Source organism: Schistocerca gregaria, chromosome 3, assembly GCF_023897955.1.
Source record: "Schistocerca gregaria isolate iqSchGreg1 chromosome 3, iqSchGreg1.2, whole genome shotgun sequence".
NCBI classification, from domain to species: domain Eukaryota; kingdom Metazoa; phylum Arthropoda; class Insecta; order Orthoptera; family Acrididae; genus Schistocerca; species Schistocerca gregaria.
Window position 1 is genome coordinate 377,978,388 of NC_064922.1, and position 26,817 is coordinate 378,005,204.

Here is a 26,817-nt window from a genome sequence, read left to right on the forward strand (position 1 = left end):
ATGCCGCGACAGCATGGACGTGAACCGTATGTGCAGTTGACGGACTTTGAGCGAGGGCGTATAGTGGGCATGCGGGAGGCCGGGTGGACGTACCGCCGAATTGCTCAACACGTGGGGCATGAGGTCTCCACAGTACATCGATGTTGTCGCCAGTGGTCGGCGGAAGGTGCACGTGCCCGTCGACCTGGGACCGGACCGCAGCGACGCACGGATGCACGCCAAGACCGTAGGATCCTATGCAGTGCCGTAGGGGACCGCACCGCCACTTCCCAGCAAATTAGGGACACTGTTGCTCCTGGGGTATCGGCGAGGACCATTCGCAACCGTCTCCATGAAGCTGGGCTACGGTCCCGCACACCGTTAGGCCGTCTTCCGCTCACGCCCCAACATCGTGCAGCCCGCCACCAGTGGTGTCGTGACAGGCGTGAATGGAAGGACGAATGGAGATGTGTCGTCTTGAGCGATGAGAGTCGCTTCTGCCTTGGTGCCAATGATGGTCGTATGCGTGCTTGGCGCCGTGCAGGTGAGCGCCACAATCAGGACTGCATACGACCGAGGCACACAGGGCCAACACCCGGCATCATGGTGTGGGGAGCGATCTCCTACACTGGCCGTACACCTCTGGTGATCGTCGAGGGGACACTGAATAGTGCACGGTACATCCAAACTGTCATCGAACCCATCGTTCTACCATTCCTGGACCGGCAAGGGAACTTGCTGTTCCAACAGGACAATGCACGTCCGCATGTATCCTGTGCCACCCAGCATGCTCTAGAAGGTGTAAGTCAACTACCCTGGCCAGCAAGATCTCCGGATCTGTCCCCCATTGAGCATGTTTGGGACTGGATGAAGCGTCGTCTCACGCAGTCTTCACGTCCAGCACGAACGCTGGTCCAACTGAGGCGCCAGGTGGAAATGGCATGGCAAGCCATTCCACAGGACTACATCCAGCATCTCTACGATCGTCTCCATGGGAGAACAGCAGCCTGCATTGCTGCGAAAGGTGGATATATACTGTACTAGTGCCGACATTGTGCATGCTCTGTTGCCTGTGTCTATGTGCCTGTGGTTCTGTCAGTGTGATCATGTGATGTATCTGACCCCAGGAATGTGTCAATAAAGTTTCCCCTTCCTGGGACAATGAATTCACGGTGTTCTTATTTCAATTTCCAGGAGTGTATTTGGAGAAGTGTTATCATATACATAGTCAGTGTATTTTCTAAATTAAAAGAAATGAATAATAATATGTCTTAACCACCTGGAGTGCCTATTAGTAAATAAAGAATTTTATCTTTCATGCACAGAAAAATATTTGTACCCATATTCTTACACATTTTATAGGTTTAGCAGTTTTGATCATGGGAAAATTGTTTGGGAAGGGTATGCAGTGTCATGTAATTATACTCAAGAGTAATATTTAACATCTGTTCTGATAACAGCTGATGGATATGTAAGAAGTGAAGCAGTAGCTGCAATATTTCTTCAAAAGTCTGAAATTGCTCGCCGTCACTATGCAGAAATTGTGCACATTGGTATAAACACTGATGGCCATAAAACCACAAGCATGTCTTATCCATCAAGAGAAATGCAGTCACGTTTGTTGGAAGAGACCTACAGATCAGCTTCTATTGACCCAGCAAGTGTGGATTATGTTGAAGCCCATGGAACAGGCACAAAGGTAACAATCCTGTGTAGTATGTGTAATTCTGTTTAATTAGCATACTAGGATGGCAAACTTCAAACTTAAGATGATAAATCATTATTCTTCAAATAATAATTTACAGACTAATAAAAGTCAGATCAAATATATATTCAGTGACATCAATGCATAAATACCTCCACAACTAGAAAGATTAATTGAACTCACACTTCTGAGGCCAGACATTGCTTCTGGCACAGTCAAGAGAAGATGGAAGAAGGAAAAAAATCTCGAAATATCTCAAAGGCTAGGTCTTATACTGATTGACATTCCTTCTTCTATTATTTCCATCCTATATTCTTCTGTATATATCTGTGTCTTCCCTTCTTTTATACATCAGTCGGTTTTTATCTTATATTTTCTCTGCTTTCATATCTTCAGTCTTCATGCCTTATTGATAGTGTATTTTGTTTTCCATCTTCTTGTGATCTATATTTTAATGTTGCATTACCTCTCTCCTTTTGTGTATTCCCTTCTTGATTCCTTAAATTCTAATAGATGTTTACTTGATTTGATGCTATTTTCACTTAACTACTCACATCCAACTTATAAGGTGCAAGTGCTGGTAGTGATTAATCATTCCACCAATGTTGGTAAAGTTAGCATGCTACATACTTTAATCTGAAATATTAATTAATAAGAGAAATGTTTACTTACATGTGCCTCACCAAGGATGAAACAAAATCTTTTACTTTTCATGGAAAGTGCAGTACCAAGTGTTGTCAATTGGTAGAAGATTATCAATGAAATGCAAATCTCTGTGCTACAGCTCTGCTTTGACTGACAATTTTAGTGCGGCAAGTAGCCTTGAAGTGTGAAGTTTATCACTTTGTCCTCATACACTTTGTGGAAACTCAGCGATGTTTTTGTCAAAATGTAGGACTCTTAAAATATGAAATGTCACTTACCATCTGAAGTATTGCAGTTCTCTGAGAAGTTTGTGGGGTAACATTGAAAACAGCAGAGCATCATTTAAAATAAATTTTTGAACTGCATATTTTTTTTATTTTTTATTTACATTTCTTTTTGGATGAAGTCATCACATCTTGACTTTTGTAAACATCATTTTGTTAACAAAGGTATATCATGTATCATATATATGTACAAAGATTTACTACATAACATATTTATCTACAAAAGTTAATACATAAAACATACAGCTTGGAATTCCTTCAATGAATACAGGCATTTATTTTTAAGAAATATTTTGTATGTAATAACATTTGGGTGTGTGACCCTAATGGTTTACAAACATTATACAAAGAGATATTTAGTTTTGATAAGATCACAATGACAGGTCTCCCTGTACCCAGACCATGTATCAGCCTAACCTCTCTCATTTGTAGCACCAGTATTCTTTTCAGGTGCTCATAAGTGGCACGCCACCTCAACTCTATCCTATAATTTACAAATGGGAAAATTAATTGGTAGTATATCGTTTCCATTGTTGTTACACACCATTTTGGTCAGTTGACTTAATAAGTACTGTGCACTGTTTATTTTCCTGGATGTGAAACTCACATAGTTTTCCTATTGTGGCTACCAAGTGCAGACCACGGAATTTAAAGTTTTCATCATCTGTATACAAAATTCCACAAATATTGTCTACACATCTGTTGCATGAGTTTCTTGCTTGGAACTCAACTGACTATGATTTTCTGTGGTTGACAGTTAGGCTCCAATTACTAAATTATTTAATCACTTCTGATGTCTCATGTGTTGAAAAATATGTTATACCCTCCATATTATCATCATAAAACAACAGAGATATGTCAAAAGTGTAAGTAATTACATGGGAATTAGAAGGTTCTACAAAATCATGTACAAATATGAGAAAAAGAAATGCTTGCACCAATGACACCTGCAGCATTCCCTGCACTAGCGTTTCCTTCATAGACTGGATGTTGATTTTTCTCATCCCATTTTGATAATTTATACTTGCACATTGTTTATAACTTTTAGTCACAAAGATAGGAGTTCAAGGGTTGCGTGTGTGATGTCACATGCCTTCATGGAAGAGAAGTAGCTGTAAATATTTAGGAGACAACATATTTCTATTCTGAATCATAGTTGCACCAGCTTTTAAAAATAAACATTTACTAGGCATGTAAGTTGCTATAATGATAATATATTGTTGAAGCTCCACTGTATTTGTCAAAATATTACACTTCCCAGACTATAAGTTTTAATTTTAGTTCTGATATACTGTTTTCTCGGGTCATGTTTTAACTTCAAAATTTAAAAAGATTGTTCCTCATAACAATATCGAGAATGAAATTAAATTACTGACAAAGATAAAAGTATGACTAATAACGTAAAAAATAAGCCTGAACAGGTGTAACAATTTTGTTTCAGAGATTATCAAAGGAGAATTATTATTGGTTTCAGACACGTCTTTTAGTTGTTTTATCAGGCTCAGACGCACTTCTAACTTTTTGTTGCTTTCATTCCACAGCAGTTTCATGGGCAACAGCTTGTTTAAATAAATTTAACATATTGCCTCAAAACAATTTTTTTTGTTTTACTTTTTCATGGTGTCATTAATTTCAGTAAAATAAGTCCATCCTTTAGATCTCAGTGGCGTCAGGACACAATAAAAGGCAACAAACCTTTGACAAGAAGCAGTCACTGCATGACTGCAAACCATGACAAACAATATGGCCAATGAATAGATGAGCAGGCCCAGTGGCCAAAACTCAGTGTGGGGGATGGAAGGCAGTACCATAGACACAAGCAGTCGCTCATGCACTTCAGGGATAACCCTGTAAAATTGATTTGATACAAGTACTTTTCTTTTGATATTGAGTAAGTACTGAAAGAATGATATGATTCTAAAAATACTTGGTATCAAAACAAAAATATCAAGTACTTACTTGAAAATTTTATCAGAACATCCCTGCATGTGTCTGCCCATAAAAGTAAACAAAGCTCACCATGTTACGCCTCCCCTCCACCCCCCACCCTACCCTCCCAGCTGTCAGAATACATGTTTATGCAGTATGCGCAGCATTGCTGCCAAATGATGCATGAGGAGGGTTGTGGCACTGTACTAATGAAGTAGCTACACATTATACAATGTGTGCATCAGGCAACAAATTAAATAATTTTTCATCACAGTTTACATTCACTGATTTAAAAAAGATGGTCCATTCCTTAGATCACCCACATAGGGGCTGACTCTCTCTCTCTCTCTCTCTCTCTCTCTCTCTCTCTCTCTCTCTCTCTCCCTTTCTACATCTACATTTATACTTCGCAAGCCACCCTACAGTGTGTGGCAGAGGGCACTTTACGTGCCACCGTCATTACCTCCCTTTCCTGTTCCACTCGCATATGTTTCAGAGCACCTCTCTTGAAGAGTCGGCCACTTGAGTTTGCTAAACATCTCCGTAACGCTATAACGTTTACCAAATAACCTTGTGACGAAACGCGCCACTCTTCTTTGGATTTTCTCTATCTCCTCTGTCAACCCGATCTGGTATGGATCCCACACTGATGAGCAATACTCAAGTGTAGGCCGAACGAGTGCTTTGTAAGTCACCTCCTTTGTTGATGGACTACATTTTTTAAGAACTCTCTCAATGAATCTCAACCTGGCACCCGCCTTACCAACAATTAATTTTATATGATCATTCCACTTCAAATCGTTCCGCACGCGTACTCCCAGATATTTTACAGAAGTAACTGCTACCAGTGTTTGTTCCGCTATCGTATAATTGTACAATAAAGGATTCTTCTTTCTATGTATTTGCAATACATTGCATTTGTCTATGTTAAGGGTCAGTTGCCACTCCCTGCACCAATTGCCTATCCGCTGCAGATCTTCCTGCATTTCACTGCAATTTTCTAATGCTGCAACTTCTCTGTATACTACAGCATCATCCGCAAAAAGCTGCATGGAGCTTCTGACACAATTTACTAGGTCATTTATAAATTTCTTTCTCTCTCTTTCCGTCTGTCTCTCTCTCTTTCCGTCTCTCTCTCTCTCTCTCTCTCTCTCTCTCTCTCTCTCTCACTCTCTCTCTCTCTCTCTCTCTCTCTCTCCTCTTTTTACATATTCTTCTTCAGCATTCATTAGGGTGAATGGTATAGTCATAAAAAAGTAACAGGTAAACCCACTTTTGCATTTATAATATTAGTATGGATTTATTTAAGTTCTTATTTAAGAAACAGAATGCAGAAACTTATCCTAGGCTGTTCCAATACTCAAGAGAAGGAAGTCACATCATCTCCATGGGGATCAATTACAATCGGAGTCCCAGAGGGTCAATCATTGGTTCACTACTGTTCTTGCTTTATGTGACTGATCTGCTATTCTATTTGAAACAGGAGTGAGAATTAGTCCTGTTTGCCAATGATACAAGCATTATTGTGAAGCTGAGCAAAGAAACAGCAGTGTAGAAGGTAGTGAATGATGTTTACGGAAAGTACGTGAGCAGTCTTCCACAAATGGGCTAGCTTTAAACGTTAGAAGAACACTGCTCATCCTGTTTTGCACTGTCAAAATAAACTACCTCCAGTTAAATTATTATATCAACAATAAATAATAAACAGGATAGAAAATTCTTAGGTCTTAGGTGTACATGTTGATAAAAACTGAAAGCTGCATTGAGACTTTATGTAGAATTAGTGGTGATGAGTGAAAACTGGTGCCCTGGTGGGGCTTGAACCAGGATCTCCTGCTTATTAAGCAATTGTATTAACCACTGTGCCACCTGGTCACAGTGTTTACTGAAAATGCACGGACTATCCTGGTACACTCCCCAGGGCGATTCACATTCCCATGTAGTGCCACCTCTCTACTGCCCTGTCCATGTTCTCCAAGTCCATCAATTTTTTACATTTCTTCTTGAGATCAAAGGAAATGTGCATTTGCAGTGAAGATAGTGGAGTCATTGTCTGTTGAGGTGAATCAGTTATATGAATGTGAGGTGCTTGTTCTGCAGGACATGACTGAAAGAATGGACAGCACACTAAATCCACAGCTATGATAGATATTATGTAAATTGAAGGTGGAGGCGGGAGAGAAAAGAAGGGAAGGAAAAGGAACTAATGATATCAGTTTAAATAACTTTCCAGCTATGCTATTTGTTGTATGCTTTATATGCATATCTGGCGTTTGCAATCACACACAAGCATGCTTGGGTATTGTCATTCCTTTAATTTTTTTGACTGCTTCAGACTGGAAATTTGCATGGGTTGCAGCATCACAGATTATTTCAGTTAGCAAGCAGAAACACCCCTTATCTTAACCTTGCATTAGTCCTCTAGAAATCTATGGGCATAAATTTGATATTGTCCCAGTTAGTCCTTCTTTTGTTCCAATTTGATATCAGAGTGTATAACCTTGAGGAAGTGGAGCTTTGTGATGTTAATGTGATGGGGAAGTGGCATGAACCTGTAGGGTATGGGTGTACTTCAGTGCGAAGTGTAAGGTCTGTTGCCAACGATCTTTGATCAGGAAGTAATTATTGCATTGGTGACTCCTCATTGAGAATGATTAAATTAAAATCATTGACCACATACACTCCATACATGTCATTTATTTTGCAACCCCACATGACAGTGTGCTTTGAAATTCCTGCAAAACATAAATGTTGGGTCTAGTCAGTAAATTAATACATTGTTATCATTTGGTGTATTGAAATGAGGTTGAATGGTCCTGATGGAGCAGATTGATGTTGAGTTATAATTTCCATAATTAAATTAAAATTTTTTTAGTATGGAGATATTTCTACTTAATTTGACTGTCTTCCAGAATTTTGGGGTTGCATTTAATATTCTCTGTGGGGATTTTTGTTATATTCAGTGACATGATATTGAGAAGGATATGAGCTATTGATGGTAGGACCCAAATGGAGTGTGTTTGGGTGCAGAGGTGAAGGGTCCCGCTGTGGTGAGCAAAGAACAGGTCACCATTGTTGACAATAAGAAGTCTTATGGTGTTTTTTAGCTTGACAATGCACATTTGTCACCATGTGGTGGTGCTATTAGTGCTACTTCCACATACAAGTAGCTACTTGCTAAGCTTTTAGCTTTCATGAATATTATTCTTTGTTTCATTGCAGTTTCCTTGATCTGGTACTGAGCTATGTATTCAGGGAAAATCCATTTCATTTCATTATGTGTATTGCTGCAACAAAGTCTCTGAAGTGTGTAGTTGAGCATTCAGTCCTAAAGTGATCTCCTTCAAAATTTGTGCTTCGTGGGGCAGAAAGACACTGAGTACTAACATGATTAAATCAGAGACAAAACACTGATGCACTGGCAGTATATACATCTCTGCAGAGCACCACATCCCATACACCATGATAAATAAGGCAGTGTTTGTGAGTTAAAAGTAACTGCATGTGTTTTATATATGATGACCCTTATCTTTCCACTTTTGTTTACGTTCTTTGTCATATATGGATGGCACTGCAAGTGCCAGAATAGCAGATGCTATAGCATTAGAAATTTCTTCTTCAGTAAGATGAGTGTCCGTATTCCATATTAGACCCCGACACTGAGTTATATGGTAAGGAATGTATGCTTCAAGATTTTGCATTGAAAACATTGAGCATTCTACCAATGAGTTGACTGGCTTTGGTCAGTACTGGTTTGAGAACATTTTTTCGCACAAGTGACACATAATCTGGTGCACTTTATGCCCCCTTTTCCCTCATACACTTCCTGTCTTTGTCCCTACGTGTGCTACACACTGTGTAGGCCCATGTCAGCTTGGCACCACATGTGTCTGCTACTAATTATGATGCATTACATATAGAAATCTTGTAGTTGTGGTGCCTCTGCTGCCCCTCTCAACTTGGTGCTCCAAGTGCCAACCTATTCTGATTGGGACTTAAACTGGCCATGGCTTTGGTATGGCTAATTTGATCTTAATCCTGTTTCTTCGTATGGAGATTATGTTGTGAACATTCTTTCTACATTGTGGATTTACAGAGAACACGAATCTCCCTGATGTCATCAGATGATGCTTTCTTATATGTCCATCTCTGTAACTGTATACTATCCTGTGATAGAAAGAACAGTTAATATGATCAGTTCCATTGGTGCCCACAGTCCATTTGTGAGTTAAAATGTGAGGAATTTACATTCAGTAAAGTGATAGTACAATCACAAACCCAATTTGAAGTGAAATTTTAGTATCTATCCCAAAAGCCACAGATGTTAGGTACTGAAAATTACGGTATGGAAAAGAACAGAGATAATTAAGTGGGTAGACAATGAAAGGAATAATGAAGGCTTACAAGTGTAAAGAACACAATGACTCTCCTGCAGAAGTAAGTAAATTGTATTGGACACAATCTAAGGAAAAATTATTTGCAGACATTATCGTTAAAGAAAAAATAGAAGTGAAAAGAAGCAGAGATGGAAGAAGTAGTAAAGGAAACCGTAAGGTGTCGAAGAGCCTGAAGACAAAGTATATGCATGGTGATTTGAGGTCTTTGCGACAGATGTATAGAGATGGTAGATAATGTCAAGAGGAACAAATTTTGTTAAGATAAAATATTTGCTGATGCATCCTAATGATGGTAGGTATCCTCAAGTATTTGTTGACCCTGGGATGATGAGATATTGCTGAACTGGCAGGATCTACTAATCAGGTGTGCAGTATGCTGCATACCCTAGTAAATTGACTGAGTGGTTTTCAACAAATGAGCAGAAGAATGAGTGTCACTGAGGAGAGAAACACATTTTAGAAGTGAACCAAGAACATCAATTTTGCTCAGCCTACTGCCGTTGATGCGACACAGATGACTGGATGATAAGCATCATACACTGCATATCAATGCTGCAGAGTGCTTATGCCCTGTAACCTCTCAGGAGCATAGCTAGTCTTAAATGATGTCTAACATTAGTGGGAAGTGTTATATGTGGTGATGAAAACAGTCTGAGAACCTTGTAAGGGTGTTTCAGGGTACACTGTGCTGAGAAATTACTGTTAAGGAAAAAATGTGATATGTTGCACTGTTTATGAGTCAATTAGGATTGAAGATGGACAATTATGTCATTGAGTGAGCAAATTACAATGGCCTGCCAGATGTAATTAGTGTCAGTTGTCCTTGCAGCATAGTAGGCAATTATTTCTACAATACCGGTATTATAAACAATGCAGTGCACCATTACTCTGCCAGTACTGGCTTCCAAACTAGAAAAAAATCTCGATTGTAATTTATTGTACCTGTGCAATTTGGTTTTTAAAAAAATGATGACCCCAAAAATGAACAAATAAAGTGACAACAGTAACTGTTTCATTGGAGATAAAATAACTAAATTGTTAGGCAATAATTCCTGGATTTTAGTTGGTCTAAATTGTGAACAAAGATTAACTGGTAAAAACTGACCCCCAAAGAAGGTTTATAGCAAAATGTGGTTTTACATCAGTGAGTGGAGAAGGGGATAGGTGACGGTAGGAACCACATGGAATTCACTGTCATGGCATAGAGGAATGGGAGACGAGCCTGTGAACCAGATGAGTGCTGGCAGGTAAGAGAGCTGTGCACCCCTGCTGGTGCCTCAGGCAATTTATGATTCCCTTCACACCTCCCTACTGACCAAGAAGGTTGACCAAACTGCACTGAAGGCATCCCTGGTTCAACAGCCCTCACTGTGGGAACCATAACACCTCAGCATCCCATGCCACAGATGTGTGACAGTGGCGGCTGCCCAATGCCGAAGCCAGCTACCACATTTCAGCATGGAGAAATGAAAGATAAAATTTTTGTTTTTGTACTAAAAAGTTATGTCAGTCTTCTTCCACACAGAGGGAGCCCAAACCATTATAAACAAGGTAATGGCCATCAGCTCTCTGAATACTGGACTTCAAAAATAGAAGAAAAACCTCCAGTAAAATTATTGTATCTGCAAGAACTGATTTTTTTTTAAAAAATTGTTACTTCCAGAATAAACAAATAAAGTGATGATAGTACTACTTCAATGGTGTTATAGATAACTCTGTTTTCAGACAGTAATTTCTACAGTATGAGTATCAATGTAATAGACCATTTACTCTGTGGAAACCTGACTACAAACTAGAAATAAACCTCCAGCAATAATTATAGTATCTATGAGAGTTTGTTATAAAAGATGACAACTCTCAGAATAAACAAATAAAATGATGACAGTACCAGTTTCATTGGAGATATGAATAACTAAGTTGTTAGGCAACAATTCCTACAGTATTATAAAGGATGAACTGGTTTGTCAACTGTGCGAGTACTGGACTTCAAAACTAGAAAAAGACCTTCAGAGATATTGTTGTACCTATGACATTTGGGTTTTAAAACACCAAGACAAACAAGTGATTAATAGAAAAGGAAAACATGGTGTTGTGAAAAGTGAGTTATGGCATTAGAATATCCATAACCAGTAATTTATTTACATGTGAGATTTACTCACATACATTACAGTGCAACAAAAAGTGCACAGAGTGATAATATGGGAGGTATATTGCAAAAATGAGAATGATAATCCTTGTATAGTTGTTGCTGGATCATAAATGTTTAACACCACTTGACTCGTATCAATATTAGAATGCATATTGTTGATTTATTTGTTGCAAATATAACAGTGTTGCTGACATGGCTGGGAGTATTTACACTCTATATTCCATTCATGTTATTATTTACATTTATTGTGTTGAACTTTTAACCTCACCTATTGTTGTTGTTGTGGTCTTTAGTCTGAAAACTGGTTTGATGCAGATCTCCATGTTATTCTGCCCTGTGCAAGCCTCTTCATCTCTACATAACTTCCACAACCTATATCTGTTGGAATCTGTTCATTGTATTCAAGCCAGGGTCTCCCTCTTCAACTTTTACCGTCCACACTTCCTTCCTTTATGGAAATGATGATACATTGATGCCTCTGGATGAGTCCTATCAACTGATACCTCCTTTTAGTCAGTTTGTGGCAGAAACTTTTTTCCCCAATTCAGTTTCATATCTCCTCATTAGCTATTCAATCTTCCCATGTAATTTTCTACATTCTTCTGTAGCACCTCATTTCAAAAGCTTCTATTCACTTCTTGTCTGAACTGATTATTTCCACGTTTCACTTCCATACAAGGCTACGCTTCATACAAATGCCTTCAGAAGAGACTTCTTAACACTCACATTTATAATAAGTTTTAACACATTTAAATTTTTCAGCAAAGGTTTTCTTGCTTCTGGCACTCTGTATTTTATATCCTCTCCTCTTTGACAATCATGTTATTTTGCTGCTCAAACAGCAAAACTAATATGCTACTTTTAGTGCCTCTTTTACTAACCGAGTTATCTCAGCATCACCTGATTCATTTGGACTACATTCCGTTATTCTAGTTTTACTTTTGTTGACATTCATGTTATAAACTCTTTTCAAGATGCTGTCCATTCTATTCTACTGCTCTTTCCTGTCTTTTGTTATATCTGACAGAATTACCCAAAACTTGTATTTATCCTCCATGACCTTCAATTTCTTTTCCAAATGTCTCCATGATTTCCATAACTGCTTGCTCACTGCACAGCTTGAACAACATTAGGGACAGGCTGTCGCCCGGTGTCACTCCTTCTCAGTCACTGTTTCCCTTCTATGTCTTTCAACTCTTATAAATGCACTCTGGTTTGTGTAGAAGTTGTAGACAACTTTTTGCTGCCTATATTTTACCCCTGCTACTTACAGAATTAAAAAAAGTGTATTCCAGTCAACGTTGTCAAAAGCTTTCTTCTGCAAATGCTGTAAAGATAAGTTTATCTTTCTCTAGTCTGTGTTCCAAAATAAGTCACAGTATCAGTATGGGCTCATATGTCCCTACATTTCTCTGGAACCAAAAATGATCTTGTCCAAGGTTGGCCTCTTCCAGTTTCTCCATTCTCCTGTAAATAATTTTTGTCATTGTTTTGCAATCATGTATCATTAAATTGATAATTCAGCAATATTCACATGTGTCAGCACCTGATTTCTCTGAAACAGGATTTATTACGTTCTTCTTGAATTCTGAGAGTATGTCATCTGCCTAATATATTTTTCATAAAAATTGGAGTAGTTTTGTCTTGGCTAGTTCTCTCAAAGTTCTTAATAATTCTAAAGGAATGTCAGCTACTCCAGGGGACGTGGTTCAACTTAGATCTTTCAGAATTCTCGCAATATTACATCTTCTATCTCATCTTCATTTATTTCCTTCAATTTCTGTACTGTCTACATGTTTGTTTTCTTTATATAGACCCACTATGTATTCCTTTGCCCTTTTAACCTTCCTTTCTTTGTGTAGTGTGGGCTCACCATCTGAGTTCTTAATACTCATGCAGATTTTTCTCTTTTTCTTCGAAGACCCTTCTATTTTCCTACGCACTATTAGCCATACATGCTTCTACATCCCTACATTTCGCATCTAGTCATTCCTGCTTTATCAATTTACACTTCTTGTCAGTCTCATTTTTTAGACTTATGTACTCCATTTTGCCTGTATCTCACTTATTAACCATTGTAATTATAATTTAATTGTCTTATACAAACCATATGTAAAAACAAAGTACTAAAATGATTTTATCAAAATACTCATTAACAATGAGTCAAGGTAGCAGTTTATATTTATCTCTTTGTGTTTACTTTCAAACTCTGTATTTCCTCTCATTGATTATAATTAATGTAGCTTATAATGTAAATGCATAACACATCTTATTATAAAATCAAACAATGGAAACTTCATGTAGGATTCTGGACTGAGCTGCAGGAGTTGGCTGTCATACGTAAGTGAGGTGTGGGTGGTCGTGCTTGTGTGAGATGTGCTTGCTTGTGTATATGGATGATGTATGTGTCTCTCTTTCTCTTTTGCTGATGAAGGCTGCAGCCAAAAGCTTTGTGTAAGTCTCTTTTAATTGTGCCTGTCTGCAACATAACATGTCTCCATCGTAGTAAGTAACAATCTATCTTTTCCTACAATGTTAACATCTTACTATAAAATCATTGTGTAGCTTTCTATCTATATTGCTTTTAATATGAGATGATTTTTAACAAATTATGTAATGTGATCCAAAGTGTCCAGACACCCCCAAAAACATATGTTTTTCATGTTAGGTGCATTGTGCTGCCACCTTCTGCCAGGCACTCAATATCAGTAACCTCAGTAGTCGTTAGACATTGTGAGAGAGCAGAATGGGGTACTCTGCAGAACTCATGGACTTCAAATGTGGTAATGTGATTGGGTGTCACTTATATCATACGTCTGTACACGAAATTTCCACCCTCCCAAACATTCCTAGGTCCACTCTTTCCACTGTGATAGTGAAGTGGAAACATGAAGGGACACGTACAGCACAAAAACATAAAGGCTAACCTCATCTGTTGACTGACAGAGACCGACAACAGTTGAAGAGGGTTGTAATGTGTAATAGGCAGACATCTATCCAGACCATCAACCAGGAATTCCAGACTGCATCAGGATGCACTGCAAGTACTATGACAGTTAGGTGGGAGGTGAGAAAACTTGGATTTCATGGTCAAGCAGCTGCTCATAAGCCACACATCACACCAGTAAATGCCAAACAACTCCTTACTTGGTGTAAGGAGTGTAAACATTGGGCAATTGAACAGTGAAAAAACGTTATGTGGACTGACAAATCACGGTACACATGTGGTGATCCGACGGCAGGGTTTGGGTATGGCAAATACCCTATGAATGTCATCCGCCAGCGTGTGTAGTACCAACAGTAAAATTTGGAGGTGGTAGTGTTATGGTGCGGTCACGTTTTTCATGGAGGGGGCTTGCACCCCATGTTGTTTTGCATGGCACTATCACAGCACAGGCCTACATTGAAGTTTTAAGCACCTCATTACTTCCACTGTTGAAGAGGAATTCGGGGATGGCGATTGCATCTTTCAGCATGATTGACCACCTGTTCATAATGCAGAGCCTGTGATGAAGTGGTTACATGACAATAATATCCCTGTAATGGACAGACCTGCACAGAGTCCTGACCTAAATCCTATAGAACACCTTTCAGATGTTTTGGACTGCTGACTTCATGCCAGGCCTCACCACCAACATTGATACCTCTCCTCAGTGGAGCACTCCATGAAGAATGGGCTGCCATTCCCCAACTAACTTTCCAGCACCTGATTGAACATATGCCTGCGAGAGTGGAAGGTGTCGTCAGGGCTAAGGGTGGGCCAACACCATACTGAATTCCAGCATTACCAATGGAGGGCACCACAAACTTGTAAGTCATTTTCAGTCAGGTGTCTGGATACTTTTGATCACATGGTGTATATGCAATTATCTCTCTCATTCGTTTAAAGTAAAGTATGTTTTACAATTGCAGGCAGGTGACCCTGAAGAACTAGGTGCACTGTCAGATGTGTTTTTGAAGAACAGACCATCTCCTTTGTTGATAGGGTCAGTAAAATCAAATATGGGTCATGCAGAAGGAGCTTCAGGAATGTGTTCTATAATCAAATCACTACTAATCCTTGAAAGTAATGAAATTCCTCCCAACTTGCATTACAATAAGCCAAATCCTAAAGTGCCAGCTCTTTCAGATGGAAGACTGAAGGTGAGTCCATTTTGCTGAATTGCATGTCTTACAATCAACATAACAATGACAGTTATCTGCTATAGTTGATATGTTATATAAGAATATTTGCAAAATTTTAGAGATCCATCACACAGCAGCATGCCTGAGAGGCCTCTCAGTCTCAAGGTATGGTACATTCCAACCTCAGTATGCTATGGCTATTTTCTCGTTTGCAGGGGCATGGGGTGGGGGGGGGGGGGGGGGGGGAGGAGGCTGTTTGTACTTCTCCATACCACTAACTGCTTTGCATTTTTGAGCTTTCATTCAGTTTTTTACACAGTATGATACCTTAGGGAGGGGACAGAAGGGGAATTGGCAGCTGTTCATAAACAGCTAGAAGCTGCATTGTCTGTGGTTCACAGGCTACAACGATCTTGGGCACTTGTGATGAGACCTGTGGCAGTTTTGCTGCTGTTTGAATACTCAGGTGATCTGGTTGCCACTGCGTCTGCTGATATGCAACATCTGACTGTTCTATTTTCATTTGAAAGTGAGTGGCAGACAATGACGGGTTTGTGCATTACTGGGTGGAAGGCGAAACAGGGAAAGGGCCACACAGCTGCCTGCTTACATCTTAGCAAAAGGTATGTGTTGCTACCCAGATTTGATAATACTTCTAAGCCAGTGCAGAGTGCTTCTCCTGTTGGACCACCAGCTGATTTTCCTGCCCAGTCCAGCAAGTGCAGAGGGTGGGTATGCTAGTCATTCATAGCTCCAACATTGGCAGGTAATGTAGCCCTACAGCAAAATAGCAGGTAGTGTATGAAATAATGCCAATGTGCACTCACAATGTTTGCTAGGGTCTTGTCTGAGACGTGTAGGAGGCTCTGCCAATGCCTGTCGAGCAGACTGGGTGCAACTGCCTGTATGGCTGATTTGGTGAAGGCAATTAGCATTGCATATGGGGTGCAGGCTAAGGTCACTATTTGTAGCATCATACCCAGGGTTGATCGTGGTCCCCTTTTTCTGAGCAGAGTGGAAGGCCTACACCAGAGGCTCAGATAATTTTGCGATGGTATTGGATGCAAATTTCTCAACCTTTTCTGTTGTGTGGAGAATTGTAGGGTTTCCCTTAATAGGTCAGATGTACATTACACACATAATGTAATGTAGCAGAGTATGTGAGGTGTGCACGCAGGGGCTTTTTACATTACAAGAACCCCACCTTGGTTTCAGAGATCAATTGCCTGCCAAAATTGAAGACATATCAGCAACAGTTTTCTCAGAGAATGCTCAACCTCACAGATCAGAATAGAAAAAGTTCAGTGTGATATTAGTAAGTGCATGAGATTCCAAGGAAAGATCCCAGAATTAGTATCACTTATTGAAGGTTATAACACTAGGTAGTATTAGAAATTGAGAGTTGGTTGAAACTGGAAGTGAATAGTAATCAAATCCTGAGCTCAAGTTAGAATATTTGTTGTAAGGATGGGTCAGTCACCAAGGGTGGTGGCATATTTATTGCAGTAAAGAACTTGATAATATCTAGAAAAGTTATTATGTATTCTGAATGTGAACTAATCTGGGTGAATTCAAGCATCAAAGGTCAGTCAAAAATGGCAATCAGATGCTGTTATAGACTGCCTGCACCAGGAGCTGTAATGATAGAGCACTTCAGAGAGAAGTTACAGAGTATCATTAATAACTTTCCTGATTATACCTTTGAAATAGGGGGTGACTTCAACTTTCCAGCTATAGGTGGGGAGAGTCATGTTAACAGAACTGGTGCCAGAGACAGGGATTTGTGTAACATTATACTGCATATCTTGTCTGAAAATTACTGTGAGCAGATAGTTAGAGAGCCATCACTTGAAGGTAACAACCTAGTCCTAGCAACAAACAGACCTGAAGTTTTCAAATCAGTTAGTGTAGAGGAAGGTATCAGTTATCTTAAGGCTCTAATAGCAACTATGACTGTGGGTATTACAAGCAATGTTAATAAATGTCGGAAAATACTTTTGTTTAGCAAGAGTGGCAGGATACAAATTGCATAGTATATAGTATAATATTCAGTGCTGAGGACGATGATGTGGAGCACAAATGGAAAAAATTCAAAACTGTGGTACAATATGCCTTAGATAAGTATCTTCTGAGCAAGATCTTAAGGGATTGGAAAGACCCACCATTGTTTAATAGTTGTGTTAGAGAACTGCAACGTAAGCAAAGAGAGCTTCATCACAGATTTGGGAGAAGTCAAAATCTAGCTGACAAGCAAAAGCTGAACAAAGTGAAAATGTGTGTAAGGGTAGCAATGAGACATGAGTTTAATGACTTTGAAAGTAAACTCTTATCAACTTATCTGACTAAAAACCTTTAGAGGTTTTGGTCTTACACAAAATGAATGGGTGGTTGAAAATCATCTATTCAGTAACTCAGTGATCATACTGGCACTAAAATGGAAGATAACAGAGAGATGGCAAAATACTGAATTCAGTCTTCTGAAGTTGTTTCACTGTGGTAAATTGTAACATGCTCCCTTCTTTCAAGCAATGTGTGCCATTCTCTGGCAATGCACCCACCAGTCTTTCCCCCTTCCTTCTCCTCTCCTTTTCTGTTTCCCATTTCCTGTTTCCCACCTCCCCTCCCCCAGAGCCTCCCAGTGCTACACCAGGGAACCTTGTTGTGCTGTCTTTTAGTTCCTGCTCACACCTTCAGACAGCATTCAATCCCCACCGTCCACCCCCTCCCCCCACCACTGCCCATAATCTTGCTATCCCTCCTCCTTCACTGATCCACTCACAATTGTTGCTTTCCTTGAATGCAACAGCTATAGTGGCTGATAATTGCAGCCAAGAGTATGTGAAGTGTACCTGCTTGTGTAACAGTGTGTGTGTTTTCCTTTCCTTTCTTTTCTGAAGAAGGCGTTTACCAGAACCTCAGTGTTTAACAGTCCTTTAGTTGTGGCCTGTTTGCAACTCAATGTGCCATATTTATGGTGAGTAGCAATCTGCCCTTCTCATAATTCTCAAAATTGGAGTTTTTTTTGAACTAATGTTTTCAGAATCCTGATTGGCATGAAGAAGGGCATGCTGTTATAGATACCTCATTATGTTTGAGTTCAGAGTATGTTCTAAGATGGACATCTGTGAAACTGTTGATATTTTTATGGATCAGTGCTGCTACCATTCTTGCAGATGTGTGTGACATGTGGTTTCTTTCAACAGCTGAGCACTGCTTTTGTTCTACAGTGTAGAGCCTGTTATGGTTAAAATAGGAACTAACTCAGTTGCCAATTCTGCATAAAATCTGACAAGAATTCCATACCCCTGGCTTAAATATATATTTCACTCATCTTTTCAGTGATGCAAGAAATAAACTATAGTGGAACATTTGAAAATTCCTACTTTCACTTTACTACTTTCTATTTTTGTCCCTGTGTCATCCATGAAAGTCTGGTCTGGGCCCTAACTGTGATGCCACTGAAGCTATACCTGTGACCAGAATTGCTTTGGATGTTATGAGGCATCTTTCCATAAGATTCTGCAGTGGTAATTATTGAAAACTTTATGTGTTGCCCTTTTGACAGACATATGCATTTCCTTCTACATCTTGTGGTCAATAGCCTTATGCATTGTTTGTTTATATACTGTTATATCAGCAACTTAGAATGTTGCATCTCATTGTCTTACACATCTCATTTGTTTTCAATTTTGTAGTTACATAGTCTTCCTTTTGCAATAATTGATATATTTTTCTCCTTTAGTTTTATTCTTCCATCTGTGTAGCTAGTGAGGATATGTCTGCCGTTTTACAACACTTGAGCATACTCTTAGCTCGCAGCCAAATAAAAATTCCAAATTTTGTTACTTTTATTGCAATATTTGTGTTGTAGTGTCATTATTTGCACAGTAATTATGTTATTCATAGGTGATTTCTATTTTAGGTGGTCACCAAGCGACTTAATTTTCATGGTAATTTAATTGGAATTAATTCCTTTGGACTTGGTGGATCAAATGCACATGTAATTCTGAGAAGACCACAAACAGCCCAGAGAAAAGATTGTTACATATATCCCCTGACTAAAGTGATTTGTGTATCTGGACGCAATGAGATGGCTGTGAAGACCCTGCTGAGCAAGGTACAGTTGCCTATTTTTGCTTGACCATAACTATATTATTATACTAATGTGTGTAATTTTAGATACACTGATGTCTAAAACTCTAATATAAATTGGAAAAGTGAAAAATGAAGGTAGAGAACGTGAATAATCACCATAAATGAAAGTGAAGGCTGCCTCGCAAACCAAAATCACACTGTGTTTGTAGGAATGATTCAGAACCAATTAAAACCAGTGTTTTAGATCCACAGTATGTCAGTAATGTGTACATTATTTTGTGACCAGAGGGATATCTCCTGGTGAGGTCCACAATCCAATGCAGCAGAAATACTGTTTGGCTCCTCTTCTGTGGAGTAAAATCCTGAGTTACACTAAAGCAGACTACTCACTATTTCAGTAACATTGAAGGTTTCACAAAGTGTGATTTCAACACTTCTGTCATGGTTCTGACACCCACACACCTCACTCAGATTTAATGGTAAGATGGCCCAGTGGATATCCTGTCAAAAACTGAATGAAGATCAAGTATGTAAACAGAAAGAAGTGTTCTGAGCTGTGAAAAGAAAGGCAAGATAGAAACAGTGAGTAGTCCAAGAACAAAAAGGGGAATAAAGAGGAAGAAACAACAGAACAGTTGTTATGTTTAAGTGGTCATGGTGTTGGACTGCCAAGAGGGTGAGCTGTGTTCAAAATTCCCTCCTGCCTTCTTTTTTTATTTTTATTTATTTATTTATTTTATTCTTTGCACAACATTATGAACTGTCTGTCTGGTCACTGAAATGTTTGCTCTCTTTCTGTAGTCTTGGCAGCTAGTCATACTAAACATAGTTTATAGAATATGAGTCATGTGGTAATAATATGTTATCATTGCCGGTGAGATATCACATAGACATATCACAGAAATGAAGACAACAAATAAATGGGTGTGAACTATGTTACAACAAAGGAATTCGATAGTCAGGACTACCAAAGTGGAAGCAACTTCAAAAATGTTAAAAATATATGTTTTGATAGAGCACAGAGAAACTGTGTGAGTGTAGGATTGTTGCATTCATTTGTTGCAGCTTATGTGTGAAACCATTATGTTTTCATCATTCCCTTGGGAATGAGCACATTCACATTCATACAAACACCTATATCGAGCAAAGAGGCTTATCTCACTCACTCACAAGGCGCAATTACTTGGTGTGTTGGTAAGAGATTCCTATCATATGAGATATGCACTGTCACTAACACCATGTATTACACACTGGATGTGTTGTATGATGGAGGTTCGATTGACTTGTCACCTTGTCATTGTTGCAAATGAATGTTAGGCCGTGACATAGACACGAATTTGGGGAGGGGGGAGGGGGGGGGGGCATTGGCACAGGGAGGTTTGAACATGGATCACCCACTTGGCAGTGCAACATTGTAACCACATTACTTTTTTATTTTAGTTATTTATTTTTTTTTGTTATGGTTCGTTGTATTTTGTCGTAGCGGTCGTCACATGACATCCTTTGAAGTTCGTTGTTGATCTTGTCACTCAGTTTCTTTTTTTGTAGAGGCCAGCCAGCTCTCTGACCAAACATGCTGAGCCACCAGGCCGGCATTAACCATGAGCCATTTCTCTTCCTAGTAGCTCTATATTGTATGTCTTGTTCTTGGGCCATTCACTGTATCTATTTTGCTTTCTTTTTCACGGTCCACTAGACCTTCTTCCTATTTTCATGCCTGATGTTCAGTTTTTGATGGGCTGTCCACTGGGCCCACTTACCACTAAATCTGAGGGGGGAGAGTGGTGATGGGAAGTTTCCCTTGTGAGACACAGTAATTACAGATCACAGGCCAATGTAAGGTCGGCATACAAGCAGTAGAAAATAATCATTCCACAAAATGAACCATTATTGGGATTTGAATGTTTGGTAAATTCTACAAACTCTGAAAGAAATTATCTGTAGAGCTTACAGTTGCATGAGAAGTTGCAGTTTCTTGACAAAATTTGTGTTGGTGAGTTAGAGCATATGACCTATATGCCAGACATCGAATAGTGTGTGTCATGTGTAGAGCAGTGTAAACATTGTGTTATTTACTGTGGGGTCAGCAGGACAAAGAGTGGGGCTGACTGATTGGAGGGATGTTCTTTTTGCAAATGGATCTTAAATCTGTAGCATTGCTATCATTACATGTTGATTTGGAGGGGAAGTTTAACTGGTCAAATCAAGGGATTATCGAAGAAAGAGACCAGTTCAGTGATGATGTGTCCTGAAGTTGGAAGGTGTGCTGTTTAATGTGTTTATAAAGTTTAACATCTTTGTTAGTGGTTGAAGGGAAACACCCAGAGGTTCAGAGATCAGGTACTTCAATTACATAGATGACTCTTAAGAACGGCAGTTCTTTCAGTATACCTTTTTACACGGACAATAATGTTCATCCATGACAATAATGTTCATCCACATTGAACAGCTCTGGTGACTAAATGTTTCACAGGTGAAGATGGCCAACAGCAGGGAATGGAAGGCAAGGACTTAAAGTCTAAAACTTTTTTGCTCAAGAACTTATACAGACATTGGGGGAGGGGCGGGTACCTAGTGCTGTATATGTATCAATAATTGCTAACCTAAATAAATTAATATGTTATGAGCCGCCAGTAGACTAGCTATAGAAAGGACATTTTTAACTGGTCACCAATCTCCAAGCACTGTTTATTAAAAGTCAGCACCATTTGGAACTCTTCTTGTTGATTGTTCTCTGTTCCACATGGCTGCCAGTCTGAGCCACTCCAAAACTGTGACACTGTTGTTGTGTTGTCTTGTGAGTGGATGATTAATTGATTAATAAAATTAATTGTACTTGTATTTAAAAGCATTGCACAATATAAGACACAGTCACAGATATTCACTAAATGTTTTGAATGTCATATTTCTTCTACTCGTTGCATTGTATTAGAACAGTCTTAATTCAGTTTCATATTTCTTGCTACAAATATGTACTGCATTTGAAGATCTCTGTAATGTACATTCACTAAGCCATATTACTTACATATGAAATTTATAGCATAGCAGTTAATTGGTATGAGGAATGCAAACCCCTGAGTTGTCAAGACAGGAAGACAAACAATAAAACGTTCTCATATATCATCCCCTCACCCCACAAAGACAAATCTATCTGCCCCTACAACCAGCACACTAAGAAGACTGGCCAACTTTTTATGCACATAGTGTACTTTGTCCAGTGTATTTTTGATTCAGTGATAGTATCAGGTAGAGCCAGCAGTTGTGGATGGTAAGTATTCATTCTTCACTGGTTTCAGATAATCATAAGTTAGCATTCTTCAGAAGCTGTTAATGTTAACAGTTGTTACAAATGAAAATGTACATTTGAAACATATTACCTGCAACTGTTGGCTCTGTCTGACTCTTTCATCAAATAAAATTATTGTCTTGTTGCTGATAATGATCAGCTATGTTTATGATACTGAAATTCTTCAATATATGCAATAAGAATTTTAAATATTCAATTGCTGGTTTGTCAATAATTACATTTCAAAGGCTGTAGTCATCTAAATTGAGTGTTGGCATGTGCCTTTTTGGCAACAATTAAAATTGTAGTGATGTATTCATGATGGTTAACTGTTGGCACTGACTGAAACAATAACTATGGTTACATGGGCCAAAGACAGGATTTTCACAAAATGACTGCAACAATTTTTGCAAGCATAGAAAATACCATAAAGTGCTGCTGATGAGTTTTTAATAAACTAAAACAAAGAATACAGTCTAACAGCGTAGTTGAATGCAGTGTACCTTATCCCTTTGAAAATATACTTCACCTGTCATCTGTAGTCATAATATTTATGTTGCTTGATGGGTACATATGAAAGGTGTAGAGAAAAAAGGCACTTATTAGTATTTTGATCACTTTGAGTCTCCATCAAAAACGAGTTTGGGATCAGTATCTTTTATCCTTGAAGATGATTTCAAAGTACTTTTATGTAAGATTTGTGTCGAAAAACTATATAATTTTTTCTTTACTATGGATTTTTATTCATTCTGATTGCAAATCAAACTTAAATAAGAAATTAAAATGTTAATTAGCATGACTTATGATGTATTTTTGGCTCTCTCATCTGTATTTGCACCATTTGTACTGCATCAGTCCTCATTGCATATTCTAAATGACTGGATAACCGATGAGAATATTTATTTTTAAAGATAGTTCATAATCAAAAATGAAGCTTCAAAGAGATGAAGGAAATATTGTTATAATAAATTATGCACAATCTCATACATTTTAATGGTTGCGAGGCACACATCTCAAATTTTCAGTGTGGTCCTGTTGTCCACCATGTTATTTGAATTGAGCTTTAAGCTGTGTGTCATGGTGAAGTTCAATTATTTCATTTATCAAATGAGTTTTATGGAAGCCAAATTGGCAGAACAGTTTGAGATCATCATGTTCAACATGCTAAGTGTTCTCTCTATGAGAATGAAGCAGCCTTGAATATTTCTAACATCTGCAAATCTGTTGTTTATTTCTTCCAAGCGTTCTTTCAAATAGGGCACCATGCCTTGGTAAATACTTTCAGTGATAGGTAAGTCTGAGGAGAGCACAACAGCAGTTGGGAAATTAGACATTTTTTTTCTTTAATTTCACTTATGTAAAATTGCAGTTTGACTTCAAATATTTTATTAGTCATTTTCCCAGTTATCTTCTTTCACTCTCGTTATTGCATATTAAATTTTGTATAATATCAAACAAAAAAAAGCTGTAAGTGCACACCATACATCATTATCAAGTTCACCACTGTTTTTGCTCTTTTGTTGTAAGAACAGAATAATTTCAGATTTCAAACTGACAAACCATTCCAGCGCTTCTTATTTCTCATTTGCTTAACCATCTGACAGCAGTATGTAGGACAACATCATAATAACAAGCTTGCAATTCCACCAATACAGTAATCCTTTAAGTTCATGTGTAAAAATGAAATTTGTAACACATATGATGCTTTTCAGAACATCCTTCAATTTCTTATTTGAAACTTCACATACCAAACTTTCTTGTTGCAGTAAGTATGATAAATTCCATTCCCCCATAAGTAATGCTATCAAAAAATTATTTGTGTCTGTCATTGATGGACAGCTGTCTGTATGTCTAAATATTACATAGTTCTAGGAAAGTTGTTTTTTCTGCACAATCATTCATTGCATCCATATAATCACAACTTTTTGTATAAACTTTCTAGTTCACTATTGCCAAGAAATTGTCTCTGCCAATACCACCATTTGTGCAATAACACACAAATAATGCAAATTGAGTTACTGAGTTATACATATAATGGAATCACATGCAAGACTATAGTTCATATCATGTAGGAAAGGGGCCCAATTTTCAGCTGTTCTGCACATCCCTTTCCATTAACTACTTTCAGCCATTAAGATTCATTCTCTTTCCAAGTGGCTAGCAGTGAGATGCAACTGAGTTCGAGAATCCCTCACCTGCATGCTGCATTGCTGTCATTCACAGAGTGACTGAATTGTTCACTCAGATGTCAATATTACTTTCTTGTAACAGTATAGCTGTGAATGTGTATCTATAAATGCTTTACTGTGATTTCCAAATAAATATGTCAGGTGACAGGAACAAACATGAAGTACTTGATACTCAAAAGAGGTGGTTTATTTAGCACATTTATAACTTTTTCAAATGTGAATCTGAAAGTAGGACTCCTATTTTTGACATTGTGAAGACACAAGAATGAACTAAAGAAGCATGTGTTGGCCACGGATCTGTGCAGAGAATAGTAAACAAGAGTATCATAGTTGTAGGAACCTCTGGATATTTTGGATTCCTGTGTCCTGGAAAACCTCAAAATTTCAAAAAACTAGTCATATAAATATATGATTTTGTCAATGATATTTTAAAGCACTTCATGTCTGAAATGAATTTAATTAGTAAGTACCCAACATCATAAGAATTTCTTACAATAGACAATTGGCTTCAAAGGTTGTTATTATTTCCTTGAAATGTGTTATGCTTGTTAATGGTGTAACACAACTAGTTGTTATAACTATCTCTCAAAATGGTATTACTGAAAACACTTGAAAATATGAGTACTGTGCACTTTAGTAAATCATTGCATTCTTGCAAAATAAAAATAGTCCATCGAGTGGTAATTATATGAAACTTTGGACTCTGCTTATCTTTCTCATGACTTCAGTGGTCTAGGAGCTAAAATCTATGTATGAAAACTTTGCAGTATGGTGGTCTGGCTTTTGCTTTGCAGATGATTGAATACTAATTGTTGCTGTTGCTTGTTGATTTCACTGATCTCCACTGCAAGATTAATTTTGTACATTAGAAAAATATGGATTCATGCACTATTGTGAAATATAATTTGCATTAACAATAATAATTATTTTATCCAATTTTGTTAAAGTGAAATATAAAAATATCTGGATGACTAGTTTTTCAGAGTGCACTTGTTTTTATGTATAAAAAAAGACAAACCAAATACATTCATAACTGGTGGATAGGTTAAAGAAATAAAAATAATGGTTGGATACAATATCGAAACCAGCTCCCCAGCAAAATTGGAGAATTAAGCAAATATTGAACAGAAGTGATAGTGAGTGATTCATTAACATTTCAGTCACCATCAATAGAATCTGTTTGAAAAAGAGGAAAACCTTTATGTCATTGCAATATGGAGAACTGAATATGTTATGTCTATTTGACATTGAGAGTGAGACTATTTGCAGAATAGTCTTCAGAACGTTATTTATCATTCCTTCTATTGATATATGTGTGTTTGGTTTGGTTACAATAGTAGTGTCATCTGCATAAAGACTATTATTATACAGAAGGTCTTTTAAATATATGAAAAACAATATATGAGAAACAATAGAAGACTAAGATTGATCCTTGTGGAAGCCTGTAAATAATTCTCCCAAATCAGAAGAATCTTCCCTGTTTACATTTCTTGATTTATTAGGTACAAGTTTCTGCATTCTTTGGATTGGATGTGACATTATCCATTGGTTGACTATACAATCAATTTCCTGTAACCTCAGCATATGTAGGATATCATCTACATCTACATTTACAGACATACTCTGCAAACCATCATGTGGTGCATGGTGGAGGGTATGTTGTACCATAACCTGTTCCACTTGCAAACAAAGTGAGGGAAAAATGACTGTCTATTTTCCTCCATATGAGGCCTAATTTCTCATCATTGCGGAAAGTGTACGTAGGTGGCAGTCAGGCTTGTTCTGGAGTGAGCTTCAAATGTCAGTCATTGTGATGTAGTCAGTCTGTGACATCAGTCACAGAAAATACCAAAAGCTGCCATGTTATTTAATGCTTGTACAATTTGCTGATTAAATGTGTAGGTGGCATTCTCAGTTGAGCAACTCTTCTGGAATCCAAACAACATTTTGCTAAGGATGTTCCTGTTGCTCAGCTGGGATACTGTTCTAAAATAGTAACCTTCTCAAATAGTTTGGAAAATGATACCAGTACTG

General features: G+C 38.1%; 1 protein-coding gene across 1 annotated transcript in view; it reads left to right on the forward strand.

Moving 5' to 3' along the window:
* LOC126353900 (fatty acid synthase-like) overlaps positions 1-26,817 on the forward strand; it is a 445,172-nt gene that overhangs the window by 144,336 nt on the left and 274,019 nt on the right. Inside the window, exons 6-8 of the mRNA XM_050003124.1 lie at positions 1,440-1,678; positions 15,001-15,231; positions 19,136-19,330. Of these exons, the coding sequence (XP_049859081.1) occupies positions 1,440-1,678; positions 15,001-15,231; positions 19,136-19,330 (665 nt within the window). The remainder of the gene's footprint in view (positions 1-1,439; positions 1,679-15,000; positions 15,232-19,135; positions 19,331-26,817) is intronic.